This window comes from Chrysemys picta, chromosome 1, assembly GCF_011386835.1.
Source record: "Chrysemys picta bellii isolate R12L10 chromosome 1, ASM1138683v2, whole genome shotgun sequence".
Taxonomy (NCBI): domain Eukaryota; kingdom Metazoa; phylum Chordata; order Testudines; family Emydidae; genus Chrysemys; species Chrysemys picta.
The window spans coordinates 50,231,141-50,253,420 of record NC_088791.1 but is presented as its reverse complement, the minus strand read 5'-3'; the positions used below and the strand labels follow the sequence as shown (position 1 = coordinate 50,253,420).

The window sequence follows — 22,280 nt, the reverse complement described above, 5'->3', positions numbered from 1 at the left end:
CATAAGTAAAAGTTCAGGCACCTGTGTTCACAGATCAATCTGGAGCTATGTTTTGCAATCATAAGATATGATATGCTGACTAAACATCGTAAATATAGAATACAGAAATCCCATTTCAAATCTGAGAAATGCTAACAGTATTCCACTTGTATTTAGATTAAACTATGCTCACTCTAACATTCAAATATTTACTCTAAATTTCAACTCAGAATATTTGTACATGTTAAAATGGCAAAGTTTGAGATTCCTAACCTACTGGACACAGGGATGAATGGAACACGGCTATTGGGAGCTAGCTTACAGTGTATATTTACTATATGAAGGGACAGAAAAAAATTAGATATAATTTAGATGATCTTCAGCTATTTATTTAAACCACATTATAACACAGAACAGATTAGAAGGATGCTGATTCTTTTTCTTTTGAATGCATATTCATAAAAAATGTATCATATCGGTGTAGCTCAAATACATACATATTTATTCGGCTCATCTCTAGTTCATGTGTACCTATACTCTCCCATGGGCTTTCCCTAGTTTTGCCTGGCTATTGCTCAAAGACTGATCTAGATGAAGTGCCCTGATGTTCTTCCACCCTTAATCCTGGGCCCACCATTTACCCCTCCCTTCTTTTCTCACTGTGACAGGACAGATGAATCAAGACCAAGCAAAGAACACCAAGCAAAGTTTTGAGTTCAAATAAATGAAGGAAGCCACATGTGACGACTAAATTAAATACATATGGCTTCCCACACCAAAGTGTCCCTATTGTTCTAGCATGGACCAGTTGCTAGTTCAATCCAACAAAGAGCAAGAGATTCCTCCAGGTCTCATGTCTCTTGCAGTCCCTCAAGATTCAGGGATCGCCTTACCGGAGCTAGCCACATTTCCTTTCATGACTGGATTCCCTGGCTGTCCTTCCGATAAGGACTGTGTTACTACAAGTTCCCCTGGTAACTGTTCGAAGCCTCTAGGCACCTACTAACATCACCCAGTTCAGGATTGCAGTCAACAGTAGTCCATATATTTAACCATTAGTAGATACATCAGCAGTAGGTCATCAACACCATTCCATACCCCACAGAATGGATCACCTCCATGATGCTCCAAAGGTTCACCCTCCTGGAGAACAGGAAAGTCAAGGTCACTCCTGTAGCAAGGTCTCCTAACATTCTGCTACTAGTAAGGGAGCTTTTAAAAAATTGTTTCAGTGCTTAACTAATGATTGAAACAAGTGATTAACCTGACCATTATCTACCTTCAGCCACATTTTGCATTGAAGCCTTTTGCAGCCTCCACAATGGCCCAGGTCTTCAGCTATGCAGAGCTGATGGGAGAAGAACCTATGTGGCTCAAAGCCACTTTTGCCCTTCCTCAATCTCTGGGGTCCCAGTAACATTATGCAGCCTCAGGGCTATTCCACTGTACGCTTGGTTGCAATGACTCCCAGTCCGTATAGGCTTTTCTGCAGCTAGAAATTGCTGGACTGCTGCATGCTCTGGCCACTCCCTTTCCTCCCTTGACATGCTCCTAGCATGCCTGTACACTGGACAAGAATGTCTTTGAAGCAGTGAACCTCCCGGCACGCCCCCTATGTTGGGACTCCCCCAACTACCTTGTTAGGGGCTATTGTGCACCGCCACAGCAGCACAAAGGAGCCTTTTTGGAGGCAAAAATCATGTCCCATGTTTTCCTTCAGGGTTTATTTTATTGTGCTCTAATGAGACCTAGTTAGCTTATAAAAAAAGGCCACAAACCCAATTCTGAACACGCCACACACAATCAAATCATTCACTCTTTTTTATTTATTTAATGCTTTGAAGATACGAATGCCTTTCTTAAACAACAGTGGTGAAAAACATCATTCAAAAGGTCTATCTGGAATAATTTTGAATTCAATTAAATTCTTCAGTCGTGTTACACAGTCTTCATTTACAAAAAATATATAAATATTATTTGAAGACAACCCATCTATAAATGTTTGTGCAAGTGAATGATAACAGTCTCATAGCTGTATTCTTCAGCTCGGAAGTATGAAAGCAGCTAATATATTCTGCTGAAGTATTACGTACACAAAGTTACATAATGTTACTGGAGTCTAAGCTTGACATTTTCAGATATTAATGTTATTATTGCACTAACTTAAAACAATGAAATAAAAAACCGAAAGAACTATTCAATCTACCAACAGATTTCATCTCCCAAAATGTATTGGTTAATTACAGTAGTAGATCACCAATTGCAAGATCAATATTAAAGTACTGACTTAGTCATAATGCCATTCCCCTGTTATCTACTGTATAAAACCTTAGGAAAAACTCAGAAAAAACCATGAAGCTTTACTGCAAAAGAAATTAATGCAAGAAATGGTGTTTTTAAGTACTGCAGAGATATGAAGCATTGCAACCTCACAGCCTGCTAAGGAGCAACATCTGCACTTAATTTTAACTTAATGTGCTTCAGATCTCATATTCATATAGGTATTTAATGATCCAAATATAATGGTCCTATATAGAATAATTACTTATATGAAGGAGCAAACTTCAGATGTGTTCCTTTTAGAAAGATGCTTTAAGAGAAAACTTGCTCTGGTTCTAACAATGAATATTTCCTTTTAACAATTAAAATGCTTTAGGGTGGGGGGAAGTAATCAACCTCAAACCTTAAGTACAGTATGTAGACAATGAAACTTAATGTTACTCCTTTTTGACAGACTCCTTGTGTCTTCCTCCCTCCCAGTATAGCCAATACAAGGAAAATAGATAGAGTGCAAAGCAAACCATTAAATCATAGTGGTAGATGGTTACAACAAATACAACAAACAAGAGGAAATAAAAGATTCTGTAACTGATATGCTTTAAAACTAGAGACTCACTAGGTAAACTATGTGCTTCGCTTTTCTGGTCAGAAATATCTGAAGAATCAGAAATGTGCTGGTTTTCGTGCTCTGAGTCATCAGGCCAGTTTAATATTTTCCCCTCAGTTATTAAACCTTCAGATTCAGAGCTTGTCTCTTCTATTTCTTCAGTAGGCTCACTAATTAAAATCATTGGCCCTAATGACTCCTCTTGTCTGAACTCTGTTTGATGGAAACACTGGCCTATATTCCTTTCTCTTTCATCACTTGAAGTCAACATGTCCGAAGTCTCAAGAACTTCTTTGTGTTCAACCTCAGCAGAGGTGTTTTTATTAATACATGTCATTTCGCTTGGTAGGTTGAAATAATATCCTGACTCAGCAGAAATATTGGCAATGGATTTGAATGCAGGGGCTGTATATGGATGCTCTGTATTTTCTACCTCAGCAGTAACCACTTCAATAGACTCTTCAGAAGTTGTCACTGGAGAGCTTTCATAATGACAACTGGGCACAATATTTGTATCAGAGAGTGGTGTTTTTGTTTCACCTTTGGCACCTAAATGGGAAAGTGTTCCAAAAATGTTTTTTTCCTTATGACGTTCTTCAGCTTCGTCACTGTACAAACACTGCTCGGGATTTGGGGGAGCTTTCAGTGATTCTTCTGAATATAAATCCTGCTCCAAACCTGCTTTTCCTTCTATAGCAGAAGCCCGTAATCTTTCCTCTACAGGTGGATTATTTCCAATGTCATGTTCTGCTTTGGAAACTTTTTCCTTGGTATTGCATACAGACATCATTTCGCCTTGCAGTGTTTCACGTACATGTGCATTATAAATATCTAAAACTGATTCCTTTTCAAATTCAGTGTCATATAATACACCCACTGTATTGCGTTGACAAAGAGTATAATGTGAACCATCATTTCTCCCTTCATGTGTATCAAACGCTGTTTCCTTTTCCTCTGTGGGCCTGTCACTTACTGCAGTCTCTTGAGGTAGCTTAGCAATTACTGCTTTTTCACTAGCAGACATTTTTTCTGAAGCACTTTCTGATGTTGTTTTAATTATATAAGCTGTACCTGCTTCTGCTTCCTCTGTATTACCATGTTCAGCTACAGAAGACTTTTCACACCTCACTGTTTCTTGGCAGGTAAACAATTCTTCTGTGGAAGTAACATTCAAATACCTTGTCTTATCCCTCATTCCCAACATGACTTCACCATCTGTTTGCTCTTTAATCTGTTCTGTTCTATTTATCTCACTCTCTCTTTCTACTGGTTGACTTCCTGAAACACTCCACCTTTGATTTTCACACACTACCCTGCTCTGATCATCTGTAACCATGCTGTCTGATTTCTCAATTTGAAGTTGACAAGAATCTGTCTCCAAAATATGTTTGTTTGTTGGGAAATTATCTTGGCTGTACATTCGTTCCTCAAAAAGCTTATGATCATTCTCCTTAATATCAAGTGTATCCTCTGGGTTCAATGACATAATACTTGTAGCTCTTGCTTTGCCAGTTGTCACTGCAAAGACTGGGTAACCAGTGGGGAAAGGAGTCATTTTACTCTGAATAGCATCAGGGTATCTACTGTCTGTTTTCCTCAAGTTATCACTTAACTCACTGTATTCCTCTTTCCCTTGTTTGTCTTCAACAGAGCTTGTGATTTCTTTTCCTCGACTTCTGTTGTCAGAGCTTCCCCTATCTTTTAGCCAAGTAAACTCTTTGAATTCATGAGTGTCTTCAGGTCTTTTTTCATCGGCTACATGGGAAATCATATGGTCTTCTGCTTGTGAAGGCTTGGCTTCATGTTTATTATCTGACGCTGATGGCAATGTTGTGGTTTTTGTGTCAGTAATATATTTTCCCTGAACACTGAAAAGTTTCAGAGCTATGGTGTCAACACTCTCCTGCTCTTTAATTAGTCCTAACTCATCTAACTTGATTTCTTCCTCCTCTTTTCCTATATCAGTGTTATAGTCTTTCTTTGATACTTTCACCACAACTTCTTTTTCTGTATATGGGCTTTTCGAGGAATCTATTGAGATATCAGAATGTGCAAAAGCCTCAGCATATATATCTCCTCTAAAATGTACCTGATCTTTGCTTAAATTCGTCTTGCCTTTTTCTTCATGTTTGTCACTGTCTGGCAATACTGACGCTAGCATTAGGTGAGATGGTTGCAGAATGTGTCGCTCTGGAGCTGGATTAGCATTGTCATCCAGTGCTTCGGTTACGCATGTATTTAATTGCATTGATTCATCATCCTCTGAAGAAATTGTTTCTGGTCTCATTTCACAGGCCTCTTTGTAGATATCAGCATCATCGTCACTGATGAATAACCGTTCCATCATTTCGCTTCCTGAGGCACTATCTGTTTCACCTTTTGAAATATCTACATGGCTCATTCCTTGTCTGCTTAAGACAGTATCTTTAATATGGATAGTCACATTTTGCATTGTTCCAGGCAAATATTCCTGTGATAAAAGCATTTCACTGGTACCAATGCATTCCAAAGGCTGCTCACTATTGTTTACAGTGCCTGCAGTAATCTCCTCTGCTAATGGCTGACTATAATCATATCTTATGGAATACTTTTTGTTATCATGTAATTCTTCTCCTAGCTCTTGTAAAGTATTTTCTGAAGGGGGGCTGATAGGCACAGGCTGCCTGAGCAAGTCAGTGCCTGTTTCCATAAGTGTTAGCTTATTCTCCAGTCCTTGGGTTTCATTTGGAAAATTAACTGGCTCTGTTGTGTATAAATTCCTTTCATCTCTGGAGGAAGTACCTCTAGTTCTTGTGAACTGCTGACTTAGCTGAAACAATAGAATAGAAAAGAATCATCAGAATGAGCTCTATAAAAATATTCAAAATGAATAAGGCAGGCTTTCATTATGTAAAGTTTTGTTTTCGGTTTCAAAGCTTTTATGGAAACATGTTCCGAACAATTTGCAAAATGTGCATTGTATGTAGTTTTTAACATATGTAATGAGCTTTATAGTAAGTCTGAAAGGAGCAGGACATCAATAGTATTCAGAAGGCTGTTTCTTTATTCATGAATTCAGTAAGCTGCAAGTGCATTTTATACAAATGAAACCTAAAGAGAATATTCTTTAAATGGGAGGCTAATTAATTCTCTGCACATTCAGTTCTAGGGTTGTGGGGTTTTGTTTGTTTGTTTGGGTTGTTTTGTTTTGTTTGTAGTGAGAGCATTGATACAGCACATCAAAGCCTGGTAACATTCAGTATTGTCCAGTAAAACAAAGACATATTGCACACTGACAAATACCATTAGAATTATCTTTGCTTCATTTCTCTTAGGAACCATTGCAGGCTTCAAACCAGAATGTTTTTAGACAATTTGGTAAGGCAGACTTTGGAAATGAGATTAGTGAAGTAAAAGGCCAGAAACGAATCATTCTCCTTCCCTAGCTCCCAAATATCATATTGTATTATTCAACTGTGCCTGCTTGTCATTGCACTCTCTCCTCACTTTCGGATACTCACACTGATAGCTCCATGCTGATCAATTAGAGGATAGCTTCTCGGGCACCCCTTGTTACATTTACACTTGCTGTAGATATCCCCATTACAATTTCTCTTATTAATATGTTTTCTGCAAAGCCACTGCAAACTATTAATAGTAAAACGTCACTCAAAGAAAAGTGAGGGAGCTAATGTCTCTGCAAATTCTGTTTTAATGACCCTCTGCCAACTGGTGCTCAAATGTATTTGAGCTCTTCGGTGATGCCAACTGTCAGGATTTAACAGTGAGATGCCTGTGTTTTTTTTTTTGCTTCTCATAACTGACATTTGCATGATCTCAATAATTATATGCAAATCTTACGATTTTCCCTTCTTCTCACATAAGGCTCATGTTACTTGTCAACTGCACAGCTGTCTTGTGAGCCAATGCCTGTGGGTTTCAAAGATTTGGTTGTATTTCCATCTATTATAGATCTTCATTGTTTAATTCATTAAAGAGTGCATAGTACAAATTAACATCTAAATTATAGCTTCCCTCTTCATTTATTGTATGGACGATCTCTGTAATTTATAAACAAACTGTTATATTTGAACCTGCTCATTGTAATAGGGTAAATGGAGAAAAAGTATGTGATTTTTAGGGCCTTTTTAAAAAAATTATGTTTTTGTTTTTTTTTTAAATAAGGAGATGTTGATTTTTCAGGCAGTAAGAGCTCCCACAATAGGTGACAACTTTGAACTTTCTTAAAGTTAGAGATAAGAAAATTTCATACTTAAGTGTGAGGAAATAATTCTCCTCCCTATCAAAAAGACTGAGCGGCACTCCTCTTCCTCTCTGGTCTGATTCAGCATTCACATTTTCACAGGCAATAGCCATTTTAAACTATGATTATGAATCTATGTACCCCAAAAACATAAGCTCAGAACAGACACCGAAAATAATAGATGGCTGTATGTGTCTCATTTACTGCCATTCTTCCTTCATGGTGCAAAATGCAAGTCAAACCATAAAAATCCCCAAATAGATTGAATGTTCACCGAATGTGAAATTTATGATAACAAATTTAATACTAAATACAGGTCTAGAAAAGTCTACTTTAGTAGTTATATAATTTTTCCTCTTAAATTTTTAGAAATTGGAATTTTGTTCATGTAGTGTATTACATAGTTAATCTCTGAATCATCTGTAAGGCTCACAGTACCATAAATACAGGAATTTTACCAAACATTAAGTGTTTATGTTAAATATATACTCATCACAGAGACTAGGAAGTGAGATTTTGAAAGGTCACTGTTCTAATTCTTTGACACTGTCACTTAGATCCTCTGGTAAGGAAGTAAGAGAGAGAAATCATTAATTTAAGACCACAAGAACTTAATGAAATTTACTGAAATCACCTTCTATTATTGATTCAGAGGGAGATACAATGAAAATACAGACCCTGGTTTTAAATTTGTAAATTAGTACATCAGTCAGTTCTGTTAAAAGGGGCTTTTTCACCACCTTTGATGTGTAAATGGATTCATATCATCTAACACTGTGGATATAATTGTATAACACTTACCAGCAACTCTAATTCTTTTTCATTATCTTCCTTATTATCTTCATTGCATTCAACATCTATATCTTTTACATTTTCACAACGTGGTTCAATGTCTTTGTCCTTCTCATGCGAATAAACAATTTTGGGGATGTTTGCCTCTGAAGAGTTAACAAAAATATACTTTAACAGCCTTTGGACTGTTTGTTACATTATCTATTTTAATTAACATGTGCAATAAGGAAGAACTAATTAAACTGGCTGTTGTACCTGAAGTCCTTGAATTATTCCATATGTCTTCATCAGATAGTGCCAATATTTCTTCTTTGCTGTTAAATGCAAAAGAAACTTAATGTGTTATTCTGCAACAATTATTGTTCCAAATCCTTTTAGACCTAAACCTAAAGACAGCTAGTTAATGATGCAAAATCTTTTATGTGATTTGAAATTCGGCAGAAATATAACCTTGCTGATCACAATTTTGTAAAATAATTTTTTTTGTAATGATGTGACATTAACCCTTGGTGAGAGAAGGAATTGATTGAGACATGCTAGTGAATGAAATTTACTGAAATCACCTTCTATTGTTGATTCAGAGAGCGATACAATGAAAGCACCTAAAGATAAATGCTGAGTGCCCACTTCAATGGGTGTTGATGGCACTTAGGATCAGGCCCTTGTAGGGATGTAATCTCAGGGGAAAAAAATAGAAAGGACAAATGTAAATTATTATATCAGTTGTCGATTCCGTCTCCATGAGACAGAACATTTTTATGTTGGTCTCAGTGATTAAGTTTTGTGAATTGCAAGACCAGTTGTGGGTACTGGAAATGGCTTTCTAATATTTTTCAATTAACCTTTTTTCTGTTTCATTTTACTCAAACTTCATTCAGTTGAACTGATATAACATTACTTCTGTCACCAAAAAATTCCTTAATTCAGAAGGAGGATGATACATTTATACTATGTTAAAAAAATTTAGACATCTACTGTCATCACCTTTTCACAAAATCCTGCCTTTACGCCTCTAGGAACATAGGAATTAACATCATAGAAATGTAGGATTGGAAGAGACCTTGATAGGTGATCTAGTCTAGTCCCCTGCACTGAGGGAGGACTAAGTAGCATCTAGACCATCCATGAGAGGAGTTTGTCTAATCTGTGCTTAAAAATCTCCAATGATGGACATTCCACAATCTCCCTAGGTAATTTGTTCCAGTGCTTAACTTCCTTTACTGTTAGAAAGTTTTTCCTAATGTCTAACCTGAATCTCCCTTTCTGCAATTTAAACCCATTGCTTCTTGTTCTCAGTGGTTAAGCCCATTACTTCCTGTCCTCAGTGGTTAAGAACAATTTATCACCCTCCTCTTTATAACAACCTTTTATGTACTTGAAGACTGTTGTCATGTCTCCTCTCATTCTTCTCTTCTCCAAACTAAACAAACCTGTTTTTTTTTCTATCTTTCCTCAGAGATCATGTTTTCTAGACCTTTAATAATTTTTATTGCTCTCCTCTGGACTTTCTCCAATTTGTCCACATCTTTGCCGAAGTGTGGCACCAAGAACTGGACACAATACTCTAGTTGAGGCCTAATCAGTGCTGAGTAGAATGGAAGAATTACTTCTCATGTCTTTTCTTACAACACTCCTGCTAATACATCCTGGAATGATGTTCCCTTTTTTTGCAACAGCATTACATTCTTGACTCATATTTAGTCTGTGATCCACTATAATCCCAGATCCTTTTCTGCAGTACTCCTTCCTAGGCAGTCTTTTCCCATTTTGTATGTGTGCAACTGATTATTCCTTTCTAAGTGTAGTAGTTTGCATTTGTCCTAATTGAATTTCATCCTATTTACTTCAAACCATTTCTTCAGCTTGTCCAGATCATTTATAGTATACTCTCTCTGCCGTTATCTAAATCACTGATCAAGATATTAAACTGAACCAGACCCAGGACCGATTCCTGCAGAATCCCACTCTATATGCCCTTCCAGTTTGACTGTGAACCACTGATAGCTACACCAACCAGTTGTTCACCCACCTATAGTAGGTTCATCTAGGCTATATTTCCCTATTTGGTTTATGAGGTCATGTAAAGCCAGTTGAGGTATATCACATCTACTACTTCCCCCCATTCACAAGGCTTGTTACACTGTCAAAGAAGGATATTAGGTTGGCTTGACATGATTTCTTCTTGACAAATCTATGTTGACTGTTATTTATCACCTTTTTTTCTTCAAGGTGATTACAAATTGATTGTTTGATTATTTGCTCCATTGTCTTTCCAGTTACTGAAGTTAAGCTGGCTGGTCTATAATTCCCTGGGTTGTCCTGAGTTCCCATTTTATAGATAAGTACTATATTTGCCCTTTTCCAGTCTTCCACAAGTTCTCAAAGATGATTGCTAATGGTTTAGTGATCTTTTCAGTTAGTTCCTTAAGTATTCTAGGATGTATTTCATCAGGTGTTGCCAACCTAAAGACATCTAATTTGTCTAAGTAATTCTTAATTTGTTCTTTCCCTACTTTAGCTTCAGAACCTACCCCAGTTACACTGATGTTCATGTGCCATTCTGGATTGTACGAAGGATCAGAGCGTTTAAGATATTAATAATCTGGAGATAACTCTATTAAATAAGAAACTGAATCACAGAGAGTTTAATGGCCATGTTTTCAGCCATCCATTTACTGAGCCTCCACTTATGTACAATCCAAAAGTAGACACACACAGACAGACTGCCACACTTTGCAGGATGAAACACCTCAAAACACATTCAAACATTTCTAATACTGTGCCTGCAAATGTTAAAGTGCACAACCACAAACTACATAAATAGCGTTTGTGGAGGGCAAATTCTAATACCTGCATGTATAAACGGAACCCAAAATAAAAAAACTTTCAAGAAAGAAAAATATTTCATTTTGAAATGGTAGAAACAAAACATTTCAACTTTTTCAAAATATATTTCCTCCTTTTTCTTTTTCTTTTTTTGGCCAAAACTATATGCTGAATTTGACCCAAATTTGCAAATAGTTTTGGTGCTGCAAAAAAATTCATTTTTCAGCAAATGTACTGATATCTGTGACAAGCCTGAGGAAAGAACTAAGATATTCTGTCTTCTGCTCCTATGCCTTATCCACAAGAACCTATCATACAAATGATACTTTTTAAAATGTTAATTTTCCAAAGTCAGACAGCTGGGACAACCTGAATTCTGGCATTTCCTAACTTTTGAGTGCTTGACTTTCAACCTTAATGTTGAAACAACGTTTTGAAGTAGTTTTGTATGTAATTTTCTAGGTTTAAAAACAATCTGAAAAAAAAATTCCATTGTGTGAAGTATTATGACATGGGTCATCAAATGAGTTTGAAACCAAGGTCTTTAGATTCACAACACAGACCTCCCCACTTGAGTGAAAAGAACAACCCATAGCAGTATCAGGCTGTTATACTCTTTGTGGCTATAAGGAACCAGAGGAAACATAACACACACTTTGTTTACATGTTTAAAAAGGACAAAACTACCTATTTTTCCTAACTTTCTTCTGAGAAATCGATTAATTGCTTTTGCTGAAATTTATTTTAAAAATTCAACCTAAGGCAGAGAGCAAACATGGAAATCTTTAGACAAAATGGTTAAAGATTGGCAAAGTTATAAGCAGCTGAAAACAGGAGCGTATAATGGAAAGTGTTAGGCAACATTACTCTAGGATCGCTACCAACTTCACATATAGTATATATTAAAAAAAACCTTTAAACTCCCCAGTTATTCACTGGATATATACAAACTTAAATGATAAATAAGTACATTGGAAAACTAAACTACTTAAAATCCAAACCCTAGTCTTCCTTCCTTTACATGTGACAACTTGATTCAGGGTTCTGTGTTTCTCCTGTGATACATATAAGGACTTCAGTTAATACCTAAAGCATATAAATCATTAATTAGGTAACATCTACACTACAGCCCCATCGATTTAGTGGGTCTAGTGAAGACCTGTCAAATTGACATCAGATCACTCTCCAGTCGACCCCTGTACTCTACCCTCAACGAGAAGAGTAAGGTAAGTCGACGGGAGAGTTTCTCCCCTCGATCCCCGTGATGTAGACCCTGCGGTAAGTCGACCTAAGGTACGTTGACTTCAGCTACATTATTCATGTAGCTGGAGTTGCGTAGCATAGGTCGACTTACCACGGTAGTGTAGACATAGCCTGAGTCTGCCATGCCTCCAGCCTTCTTTCAAGTTCATCCTTAAACTATACTTCTTCTAAAAAGCCTACAAATATTAGTCAACTCCAGGGAGAAATGGTAATTAGATGGGAGAAAATGTCTATTACCAAGAAGAGATATTAAAAGTCACCATTCGGTCTCACTGCTTTTCATTGCATCCATTTCCCCTTCCACTGTTTGTACATTGTTTATCTAGACTGTAAGTCCATCCGGCTATCAACCAATACTTCATACTCACCTAGAAAGTGCCTAACTCACTATTGGGGTTATATAAACAATATAAAATATAAATAAAATAAATAAATAATGCAGCTCCTGTTTTATGTATTAATGATCTCATTGTTTATTGCAGGAGACTAACAGGACTCTACATGCATCTCCCCATGTCTTGGCAGCCACAAAGCCTCTGTTCACTTTCAAAATAGACTCATAGACTCTAAGGCCAGAAGGGACCATCATGATCATCTAGTCGGACTCCTGCACATTGCAGGCCACAGACCCTCACCCACCCACTCCTGTGATAAACCCATAACCTCTGGCTGAATTCCTGAAGTCCTCAAATCACGATTTAAAGACTTAAAGTTACAGAACACCCACCATTTACCCTAGTTTAAACCTGCAAATGAACCAAGTCCTGTGCTGCAGAGGAAGGTGGAAAAAAAGCTCTACCAATCTGACTCGGGGGGAAATTCCATCCTGATCCCAAATATGATGATAAATTGAACCCTGAGCATTCCAGCAAGACCCAACAGCCAGACACCTGGGGAAGAATTCACTGTAGTAACTCAGAGCCTCCCACTTGTTCTTTCCTTATTTTCTTCTTATTTATAAGGTTATAGAACCTTTTATTGTTGTTTTTAATTTCCCTTTCAAGGTCCAACTCTGCATGGCTTTTGGCAGTTCTCAATTTTCCCCTACAGTTTCTGATCTCCAAGAGGTAACTTTCCTCTCCGATCCATCTGATCTCCCATTCCTTGTAGGCTTTCTGGTTTCTCTTAACAACCTGTTTGAGATGCTTGCTAATCCAGCTTGGCTTGCAACCCTTCCCTATGATTTCCCCCCCTTGCTTGGGATGCAGGCTTCAGATAGTTTCTGCAACTTTGACTTAAATAATTCCAAGCCTCCTGCACATTCAGATCTGTGAGTTCTTTGGTTCAGTCCACTTCACTAACAAATTCCCTTAATTTTAAAAAAATTGCCCTTTTGAAATCAAGGACACTAGTTGCAGATATATTTTTGTTTATCCTTCCATTTAGTTTAAACTGAATTAGCTCATGATCACTTGAACCAAGGTTGTCTCCTACAACCAGTTCTTCTATGAGGTCCTTATCACTCACCAATCCCAAATCTAAAATGGCATCACTTCTTGTAGGTTCAGTGACTATTTGGTATTCCTTTTAATCAACATATGTTTAGATAATTATATGGAGCCAGAAAAGGCCAGGGGAATATCCATGTGAAGTTTCCACTCAGATGGGAAGTCTTTGGGGCAGCATGGATGGGTAGGTGTCTTGGAGTATGTCTACACTGCATTTTAGAACATGCAGCAGCGTGTCTCAGAGCCCCATGGGCTTGCACTATGGTGCTAAAAGCAGTTGAGTAGCTATTTAGGCTTGGGCTCTGAAACCTACCGTCCTCCCCAGGGTTCAGAGCCTGACCTCCAGCCTGAACATCTATACAGCTGTTTTTAGAGCCATAGCCTGAGCCCCACAAGCCCGAGTCAGTAGCCCTGGGCTCTAAGACTCACTGCCACAGGTTTTAAAAAGCAGTGTAAATGTACCCTTAGCATCCCAACTCCACAGATCTTGGGGATCTATGTGGGTAGGTTGTCTCAGTCATGCGAATGCAGATGCATCTTGTGTTGGGGAGTGTATCCTACACAAGCTCCGAAAGGGTGATGTGGGTTTGAGATAGCAATTAACATACCAGGCTGCACCTGGACCAAGAGCCAGGCTTACTGAGGATGAAGCCCAGCTGGGGAGGGGCAGGGAGAGAACTACAACCAGAGGAAGTTGAGAGCAGAAAGATCTGGAACTTCACAGGAGAGTGTCATTAGCCCAACCCTTTAAAACAGCATCATAAATGACCTTCCAAAGATGATGAGTACAGGCACAGGCATCACATTATTTGCTGATGATTCTGCTAAAGGAACCAAAAGCAGAAACCTTGAAATGCCACCAAAAGAATCAATAAGGCACTTCAGAGGAGTACAGAATGAGGAAACAAGTGGGGCTGCAAGTTCCCCATTGACAAAACTAAGGGAATAATCTTCACAACATGGAAGATTACAAAAAAGTAAAATTATAAAAACAGCAGATAAGTATAGTGAAAAAGAAACAAACTCGTAGGTGTGATATTTGATAACAAGATCATCTGGAGGGACCATACTGAAGATATTATAGATAAGTGAAAAGGAAGAATCAGCTTACTTATAAGCAAATATGGAAGCTCGAGGGGAGCAGATAAGAAAATGGTGATAATACTATTTGGAGGGCTAATCAGATCTATTACTGAGTATGGCTGGCAGGCCTTTAGGTCAGTGTAGATAACAAATCTGAGAAAACTAGACTGTATCCAAGCACAGTCATTGCAGACAGCATGTGGTGCCTTCATTATTATGACTCTGTGTGTGATGCAGTTAGCCACCAGAGAAATGCTTATCACTCTTCGAATGAAGTGCCTAGACTTAACCTTTTGGGCCAAACCACTAGGTAACAGTGAAGATGATAAAACTAAGCTAATATATGCTGATTGTTGCATATTAAGTGGAAACCAAGTAGGACAGAAACTCAAAATTCCTCATGTAAGTAAGGTAAAGAAGTGGATAAAGGATCTCAGTGAAAAGAAAGGCTTAAAAGAACCAAAAATCTATAGCTATGGGAAAATACTCTATCACTGGAAAACAATCCCCTCAAGACAGACATGGAATTATATAATAAGCAAAAGCAAAAGAATGATAAATCAATATATCTGTGAGAAGTGGGGACTCTATTGCCAAATGTATTCTGACGGCTCCAAAGAGGAAGGAATGGGTAGAGTGGGAACAGCTTTCTGTGTGCCCACATTTGGGGTCAACAAAACCGTAAGACTAACTATGTTTATCTCTGTCTTTACGGCTGAGCTAACAGGGACATTGCTACCACTAACTTGGCTTTTAGATGTGCAGCCAGCTGCCATGACCATCCTGTCTGATTCCTTATCAATGTTGCAGGTACTATATAATGGCAAGTCTGACAGCAGAAATGATATACTTAATGAAATATTACTGCTAACAACTGAATTAGCACAACTGGATACGACCATAGCAATAGCATGGATCCCTGCACATGTAGGGATAGCTGGCAACAAATTGGCAGACAAAGAGGCTAAAAATGCTATTAAGTAGGAACAAGTTGACCTAGAGATCCCCTTAAGCAAACTGGAATTTAAACACTTAATCAAAAATAAGCTAAGGAAGGAATGGCAAGAACTGTGGGCACATGAAACAAAGGGGAAAAAAATTCATGAAGTATGCCCAGTAGTTGAAATAGTTGATATAATCCAAGACCCTGAGAGAAAGAGTAAAGTACCTCTATTTGGAATTTTAACAGGTCATTGTAGATTAAATAGTAATCTATTTGTAATAAACAAACATAAGGATGTATGCAAAACATGAAATGTCCAGGTTCTGACAGATCATCTCTTATGGAATTGTAAAGATTGTACCAGTGAAAGGAGATACTTATATGGAAAACTCAGAAGCCTCAGAAACACAATTTTCTTTGCAACATCTATCCAGAATATAAGAAAAATGGGGCACAATTAAAAAAGCAATTCTGCAATTCTTCAGGAATACTGTGAATGGTGACAGGTTATGACTTAAAGTCTATCTACAAAGTCCAGTGAATGGCAGTCATAGACTCAGGAATTGAGTCTGCTGTGCCTGAAAAAACCCAGGAAAAAGAAGGGGGATGCAGGGAGAATATCTGCAGTCACTTTCTGGGGTGACAGAGAGACATCGAGAGGGACAAGGAGGAAACCCAGGGGGGGGACACTGAACTCTGGGATCTTCTCCTGAGTACAGAAGCCTGGGAGGAGGCCAGAAGAGAAGTGAAACAGCTGCTGGGTGCAAAGCAGGCTCCAGTGGTACACCCTGGAAAAAGGGCCTTGTCCAGACTTCCAGGGAGAGAGCTCTGGGAAATGTTTAGTGGAAGACCAACAGGAGGAATTGAAGAAGCATGAAAGGCCAAGCCCAAGGAAAATGACATTTTATTTTGTCAAGGGATTCAGTGAGAGGGCCCTGAGAGTCCCAGCTCTGAGAGAAGGGTGAGCCTAGAGAGGTTGTGGGGCAAAAAGTTCTGAGAAAGACTGAGTAGGGAGGCAGCAGTGAGGAGCTGGATGGAGCAGCCCGTGGCTGCTAGTTTTATGGTCTCTGGACTGTAACCCAGTGTAGTGGGAGGGCCCAGGTTCCCCTACCTACTACTGGTATGGTGTGTGAGGCCAGAGAAAGGTACAAGGATGATAGAGAGTCCTGAGAAAAGGATGTGAGGGCCACAGGGCCAAGAGTTGGGGCTGAAAACCTGATACAAAGTCTTGGGCTTTGGTTTGTGGAACTTTTTGTTATCCAAAAAGGGGTGGACTTAAATCATTTCCTGCCTGGAGGGCTAAGTAGTGGGAAAAGACAGACCACTGGAAGACAAGAGTGACTATTGGCAGGGTGCACCAGATGGGGAGAGCACCAATGTGCCACTCCTAGCCATGAGGAGACACTCTAGTGGTGAGTCCTCTCCTCTTCTCATATCCACATGGAGGTCCCTCCATAATGCTCAGCTGACATCCTCCTCCCATCACCTTCCCCCATTTCATTTTAACAGCTTGGCTACTTGAAGAGACACACTACCAATGGCTGACTAACTCCTTCCATGGCTGCTACTCTAAATAGCATTAAATCCCATTTGACTATAGGATCTAATGCAACAGAGAGTAGCTGCCCCTTCCTCCTCTTCTCCTGCCCATTGCCTACCCCCAAATTCCATGGAGTTCTGGCAGATGAGCTGTCCTGGGGTCGTAGGAAAGATATGAATGATGGTGCAGAATTAGCACTCTCCCATAGAATACAACTCGGTCCCCTCTGCTGGTAGAAGGGGAAGGGACAATCAAGTTCTTAAACAGCAAAACACAACTTAGTTTCCAATGGAGATACACATTTGGAATGCAAATCTAGGATTTTCAAAGAGTTTCATCCTGACTATCCTTGGGTTTTGAATTTTCAGTGAGAGTACTTAGCACTGCCCAAATGGGAACCCCCCTGAATTCTTTGGCAGTATTTCAGCCACTATGACAAACAGCTAAACATCTCAAGGAGTATGGGTTACAGCAAATTCTGCCTTTGTGAGTTCAGCCTTTTTTCCTTCTTAAAATGAATGAAGTACATCTCTAATGAAGTATATCAGGATCTTAAGGCACACCACTGTATATACAAAAGATGCTTATGAGCATATGATTCATCCCTGTGATGAAACTCTCAATTGGCTCTTCTAAAGTTGTGTTGAAAGGATTTTCAGGGGTATACACTCACTTAATTTACAATAAGATTAACAATAGGGAGATTAGCGTGCAAAAGGGAGATTAGAGTGCAAAATTCTCTATTTTTTGTTTTTCATCTTGATTTCTGGATCACAGAATAATCGAGTACTTGATTTCTGATCTCTACTGCCATTTCCCAATATAGTTATGTATATATCTGAATGGATAGTTATACTTTCTGTGTGTTCTAATGTAACTCCTTTAATACAATCTATTAGAGTTACCTTCAAAGACCACCCAGAAGATTCAGCTAGTGCAACATGTGGTTGCCTGCCTCTTAAATGGTGCAGGTCAATATGAAAATATAACGCTTGTGATTTATTTGTTGCACTATCACATATCTGCTTCCAGGTACAATTCAAAGTACTATTTAATATCTATAATATACTGAATGTCTTAGGCCTGGCCTACACTATGAGTTTAATTCAAATTTAGCAGCGTTAAATCGAATTAACCCTGCACCCGTCCACACAACGAAGCCATTTATTTCGAAATAAAGGGCTCTTAAAATTGATTTCTGTACTCCTCCCCAACGAGCGGAGTAGCGCCGAAATCGATATTGTCATTTCGAATTAGGGTTAGTGTGGCCGCAATTCGATGGTATTGGCCTCTGGGAGCTATCCCACAGTGCACCATTGTGACCGCTCTGGAAAGCAATCTGAACTCGGATGCACTGGCCAGGTAGACAGGAAAAGCCCCACGAACATTTGAATTTCATTTCCTGTTTGTCCAGCACAGGAGGGCACAGGTGACCACAGAGAGCTCATCAGCACAGATAACCATGCAGGCCGATAATCAAAAAAGAGCACCAGCATGGACCGTACAGGAGGTACTGGATCTGATCGCTATATGGGGAGAGGATTCAGTGTTAGCAGAACTTCGTTCAAAAAGACTAAATGCCAAAACTTTTGAAAAAATCTCCAAGGGCATGATGGAGAGACGCCACAATAGGGACTCAGAGCAGTGCCGCGTGAAAGTCAAGGAGCTCAGACAAGCCTATCAGAAAACAAAGGAGGCAAATGTTCGCTCCAGGTCAGAGCCGCAGACATGCCGCTTCTACACTGAGCTGCATGCAATTCTAGGGGGGGCTGCCACCACTACTCCACCTCTGACCGTGAATTCCGAGGCGGGGGTAATCTCATCAGCCACACCTGAGGCTTCTGTGGACGGGGAAGAGGAGGAGGAGGAGGACAAGCTTGCGGCGAGCACACAGCACTCCGTTCTCCCCAACAGCCAGGATCTTTTTCTCATCCTGACTGAAGTACCCTCCCAAGCCTCCCAAGCCAGTACCCAAGACCATGACCCCATGGAAGGGACCTCAAGTGAGTTTACCTTTTAAAATATAAAACATGGTTTAAAAGCAAGCATTTTTTAATGATTAATTTGCCCTGAGGACTTGGGATGCATTCACGGCCAGTACAGCTACTGGAAAAATCTGTTAACGTGTCTGGGGATGGAGCAGAAATCCTCCAGGGACATCTCCATGAAGCTCTCCTGGAGGTACTCCAAAAGCCTTTGCAGAAGGTTTCTGGGCAGTGCAGCCTTATTCCGTCCTTCATGGTAGGACACTTGACCACGCCATGCTAGTAGCAAGTAATCTGGTATCATTGCATGACAAAGCCTGGCAGCGTATGATACCGGTGTTTGCTGGCATTCAAGCAACATCCGTTCTTTATCTCGCTATGTAATCCTCAGGAGAGTGATATCGCTTATAGTAACCTGGTTGAAATATGGGAATTTAATTAAGGGGACAGAGGTGGCCCTTCCTACAGGGCTGTTTGCCTGTGGCTGAAAAGAAATCCTTCCCTGTAGTAAGCCAAGCGCGGGGGGTGGGGGGAAGTTTGACGCTAAGCTTTTCACGTGTGGCTAGCAGGGATCTTCCCTGATACCAGACACGCAGTGGGGGGAGGGATAAAGCGATCATCCCAAAGAATTGGATGGGGGGGGGTTAATTTGTTTTCTGCTGCTGAAGGTTAACAGGAAAACTGCAGCACTCAACGGGCTTTGCTTGGTATGTGGGAAAGGAGGATGCAGAAGCCGAAAGACAATGGCTTACCATGGCTGCATGCAAGCCGAATTCTGTTGCCTGGACCTGCGTCTGTGATCTCTAGCAACAAAGCCACGGGCACTCAATATTAAGAGGCAAAATGCGACCTTGCACAGAAATCACATGTGCTATGTAATGTGAATAGTGTTGTTCACCGTGAAAGAGTATAAGCATTGTTCTGTAAAATGTATCTTTTAAAAAAATTCTCTCCTTTTTTCCCTCCCTCCAGCAGCTGCAAATTTTTCAAGCCTCCCTCCTCCGTCCCGAAGGCTATCTCAGATAAGGGGTCGGAAAAAGAGGACACGAGATGAGATGTTTGCGGAAATCATGGAATCCACCTGCAATGAAAGAGCTCATCTGAATGAGTGGAAGGACACGGTTTCAAAGTATAGGAAAGATGCCAGTGAACATGAGTACAGGAGGGACCAACGTGAGGAGAGGAGAGACGCTCGAGATGAGAGGTGGCGGCAGGAAGCTCAGAGGAGGCAGGCTGCAACGCTAGGGCTGCTGCGTGAGCAAACAGACATGCTCCGGCGTCTGGTGGAGCTTCAGGAACGGCAGCAGGATCACAGACTGGCACTACAGCCCCTGTATAACCCCCCTCTCCCCTCCCCATGTTCCATAGCCTCCTCACCCAGAACGCGGGGGGGTGTGTGCTCCGTGCACCCTTCCACTCCACCCCAGTGCACAGCCCAAGCAAAAGGCTGTCATTATTTTAAGCTTTTTTTAGTGGCCTTTTCCTTCCCTCCGATCCTCCTCCCAAACCCCACCCAGGCTACCTTCTCAGTTCTCTCCCTCTTTTTATAATCAATTAATAAAGAATACATGATTTTTAAACGATAGTGACTTTATTTCCTTTGAAAGCAAGCTATGATTGAAGGGAGAGGGTGGGTTGCCTACAGAGAATGAGTCAATAAAGAGGGCGGGTTTTCATCGAGAAACAAACAGAACTTTCACACGGTAGCCTGGCCAGTCATGAAAGTGGTTTTCAAAGCTTCTCGGATGCGCCGCGCTTCCTGGGGTGCTCTTCTAATCACCCTGGTGTCTGGCTGTGTGTAATCAGCAGCCAGGTGATTTGCCTCAGCCTCCCACCCTGCCATAAAGGTCTCCCCCTTACTCTCACAGAGATTGTGGAGCACACAGCAAGCAGCAATAACAATGGGGATATTGGTTTGACTGAGGTCTGAGCGAGTCAGTAAAGTATGCCAGCGACCTTTTAAATGGCCAAATGCACATTCCACCACCATTCTACACTTGCTCAGCCTGTAGTTGAACAGCTCCTGACTCCTGTCAAGGCTGCCTGTGTATGGCTTCATGAGCCATGGCATTAAGGGGTAGGCTGGGTCCCCAAGGATAACTATAGGAATTTCAACATCCCCAACAGTTATTTTCTGGTCCGGGAAGTAAGTCCCTTGCTGCAGCTGTTTAAACAGAGTAGTGTTCCTGAACACGCGAGCGTCATGAACCCTTCCCGGCCAGCCCACGTTAATGTTGGTGAAACATCCCCTGTGATCCACCAGTGCTTGCAGCAGCATTGAAAAGTACCCCTTGCGGTTTATGTACTGGGTACCCTGCTGCTCCAGTGACAAGATAGGGATATGGGTTCCATCTATCGCCCCACCACAGCAAAGCCATCCACTATGACCTGCACATTTCCCAGAGTCACTATCTTTCGTAGCAGCAGTTCAATGATTGCTTTGGCTACTTGCATGACAGAAGCCCCCACAGTAGATTTGCCCACTCCAAATTGATTCCCGACTGACCGGTACCTGTCTGGTGTTACAAGCTTCCACAGGGCTATCACCACTCGCTTCTCAACTGTGAGGACTGCTCTCATCCTGGTATTCTGGTGCTTCAGGGCAGGGGAAAGCAAGTCACAAAGTTCCATGAAAGTGCCCTTACACATGCGAAAGTTTCGCAGCCACTGGGAATCGTCCCACACCTGCAACACTATGCGGTCCCACCAGTCTGTGCTTGTTTCCCAGGCCCAGAATCGGCATTCCATGGATAGAACATGCCCCATCAACAACATGATCTCCAAAGCGCCGGGACCCGTGGTTTGAGAGAATTCTGTGTCCATGTCCATGTCCATGTCCATGTCCTCATCACTCTCGTCACCGCGCTGCCATCGCCACCTCCTCCTTGCCTCGTTTTTCTGGTCCTGGTTCAGCATAAACTGCACGAGAATGCGCGAGGTGTTTACAATGTTCATGACTACTGTCTTGAGCTGAGCAGGCTCCATGCTTGCCGTGTATGGCGTCTGCTGTGTTCACCCAGGAAAAAAGGCGCAAAACGGTTGTCTGCCGTTGCTTTCATGGAGGGAGGGGTGAGGCTGTACCCAGAACCACCTGCGACAATGTTTTTTGCCCCATCAGGCACTGGGATCTCAACCCAGAATTCCAATGGGCGGGGGAGACTGCGGGGAACTATGGGATAGCTATGGGATAACTACCCACAGTGCAACGCTCCGGAAATTGACGCTAGCCCCGGTATATGGACACACACCGCCGAATTAATGTGCTTAGTGTGGCCGCATACATTCAACTTT

At 40.7% G+C, this 22,280-nt stretch overlaps 1 protein-coding gene across 1 annotated transcript in view; it reads right to left on the bottom strand.

The window, feature by feature from the left end:
* Nucleotides 1-1,785: 1,785 nt before the first annotated feature.
* Nucleotides 1,786-22,280, bottom strand: part of PPP1R3A (protein phosphatase 1 regulatory subunit 3A) — a 41,717-nt gene continuing 21,222 nt past the window's right edge. The window contains exons 2-4 of the mRNA XM_005303146.4: nucleotides 8,157-8,215; nucleotides 7,911-8,047; nucleotides 1,786-5,675 (exon numbers count right to left, since the gene is read on the bottom strand). Coding sequence (XP_005303203.2) covers nucleotides 2,697-5,675; nucleotides 7,911-8,047; nucleotides 8,157-8,215 — 3,175 coding nt within the window. The 3' untranslated portion in view covers nucleotides 1,786-2,696. The remainder of the gene's footprint in view (nucleotides 5,676-7,910; nucleotides 8,048-8,156; nucleotides 8,216-22,280) is intronic.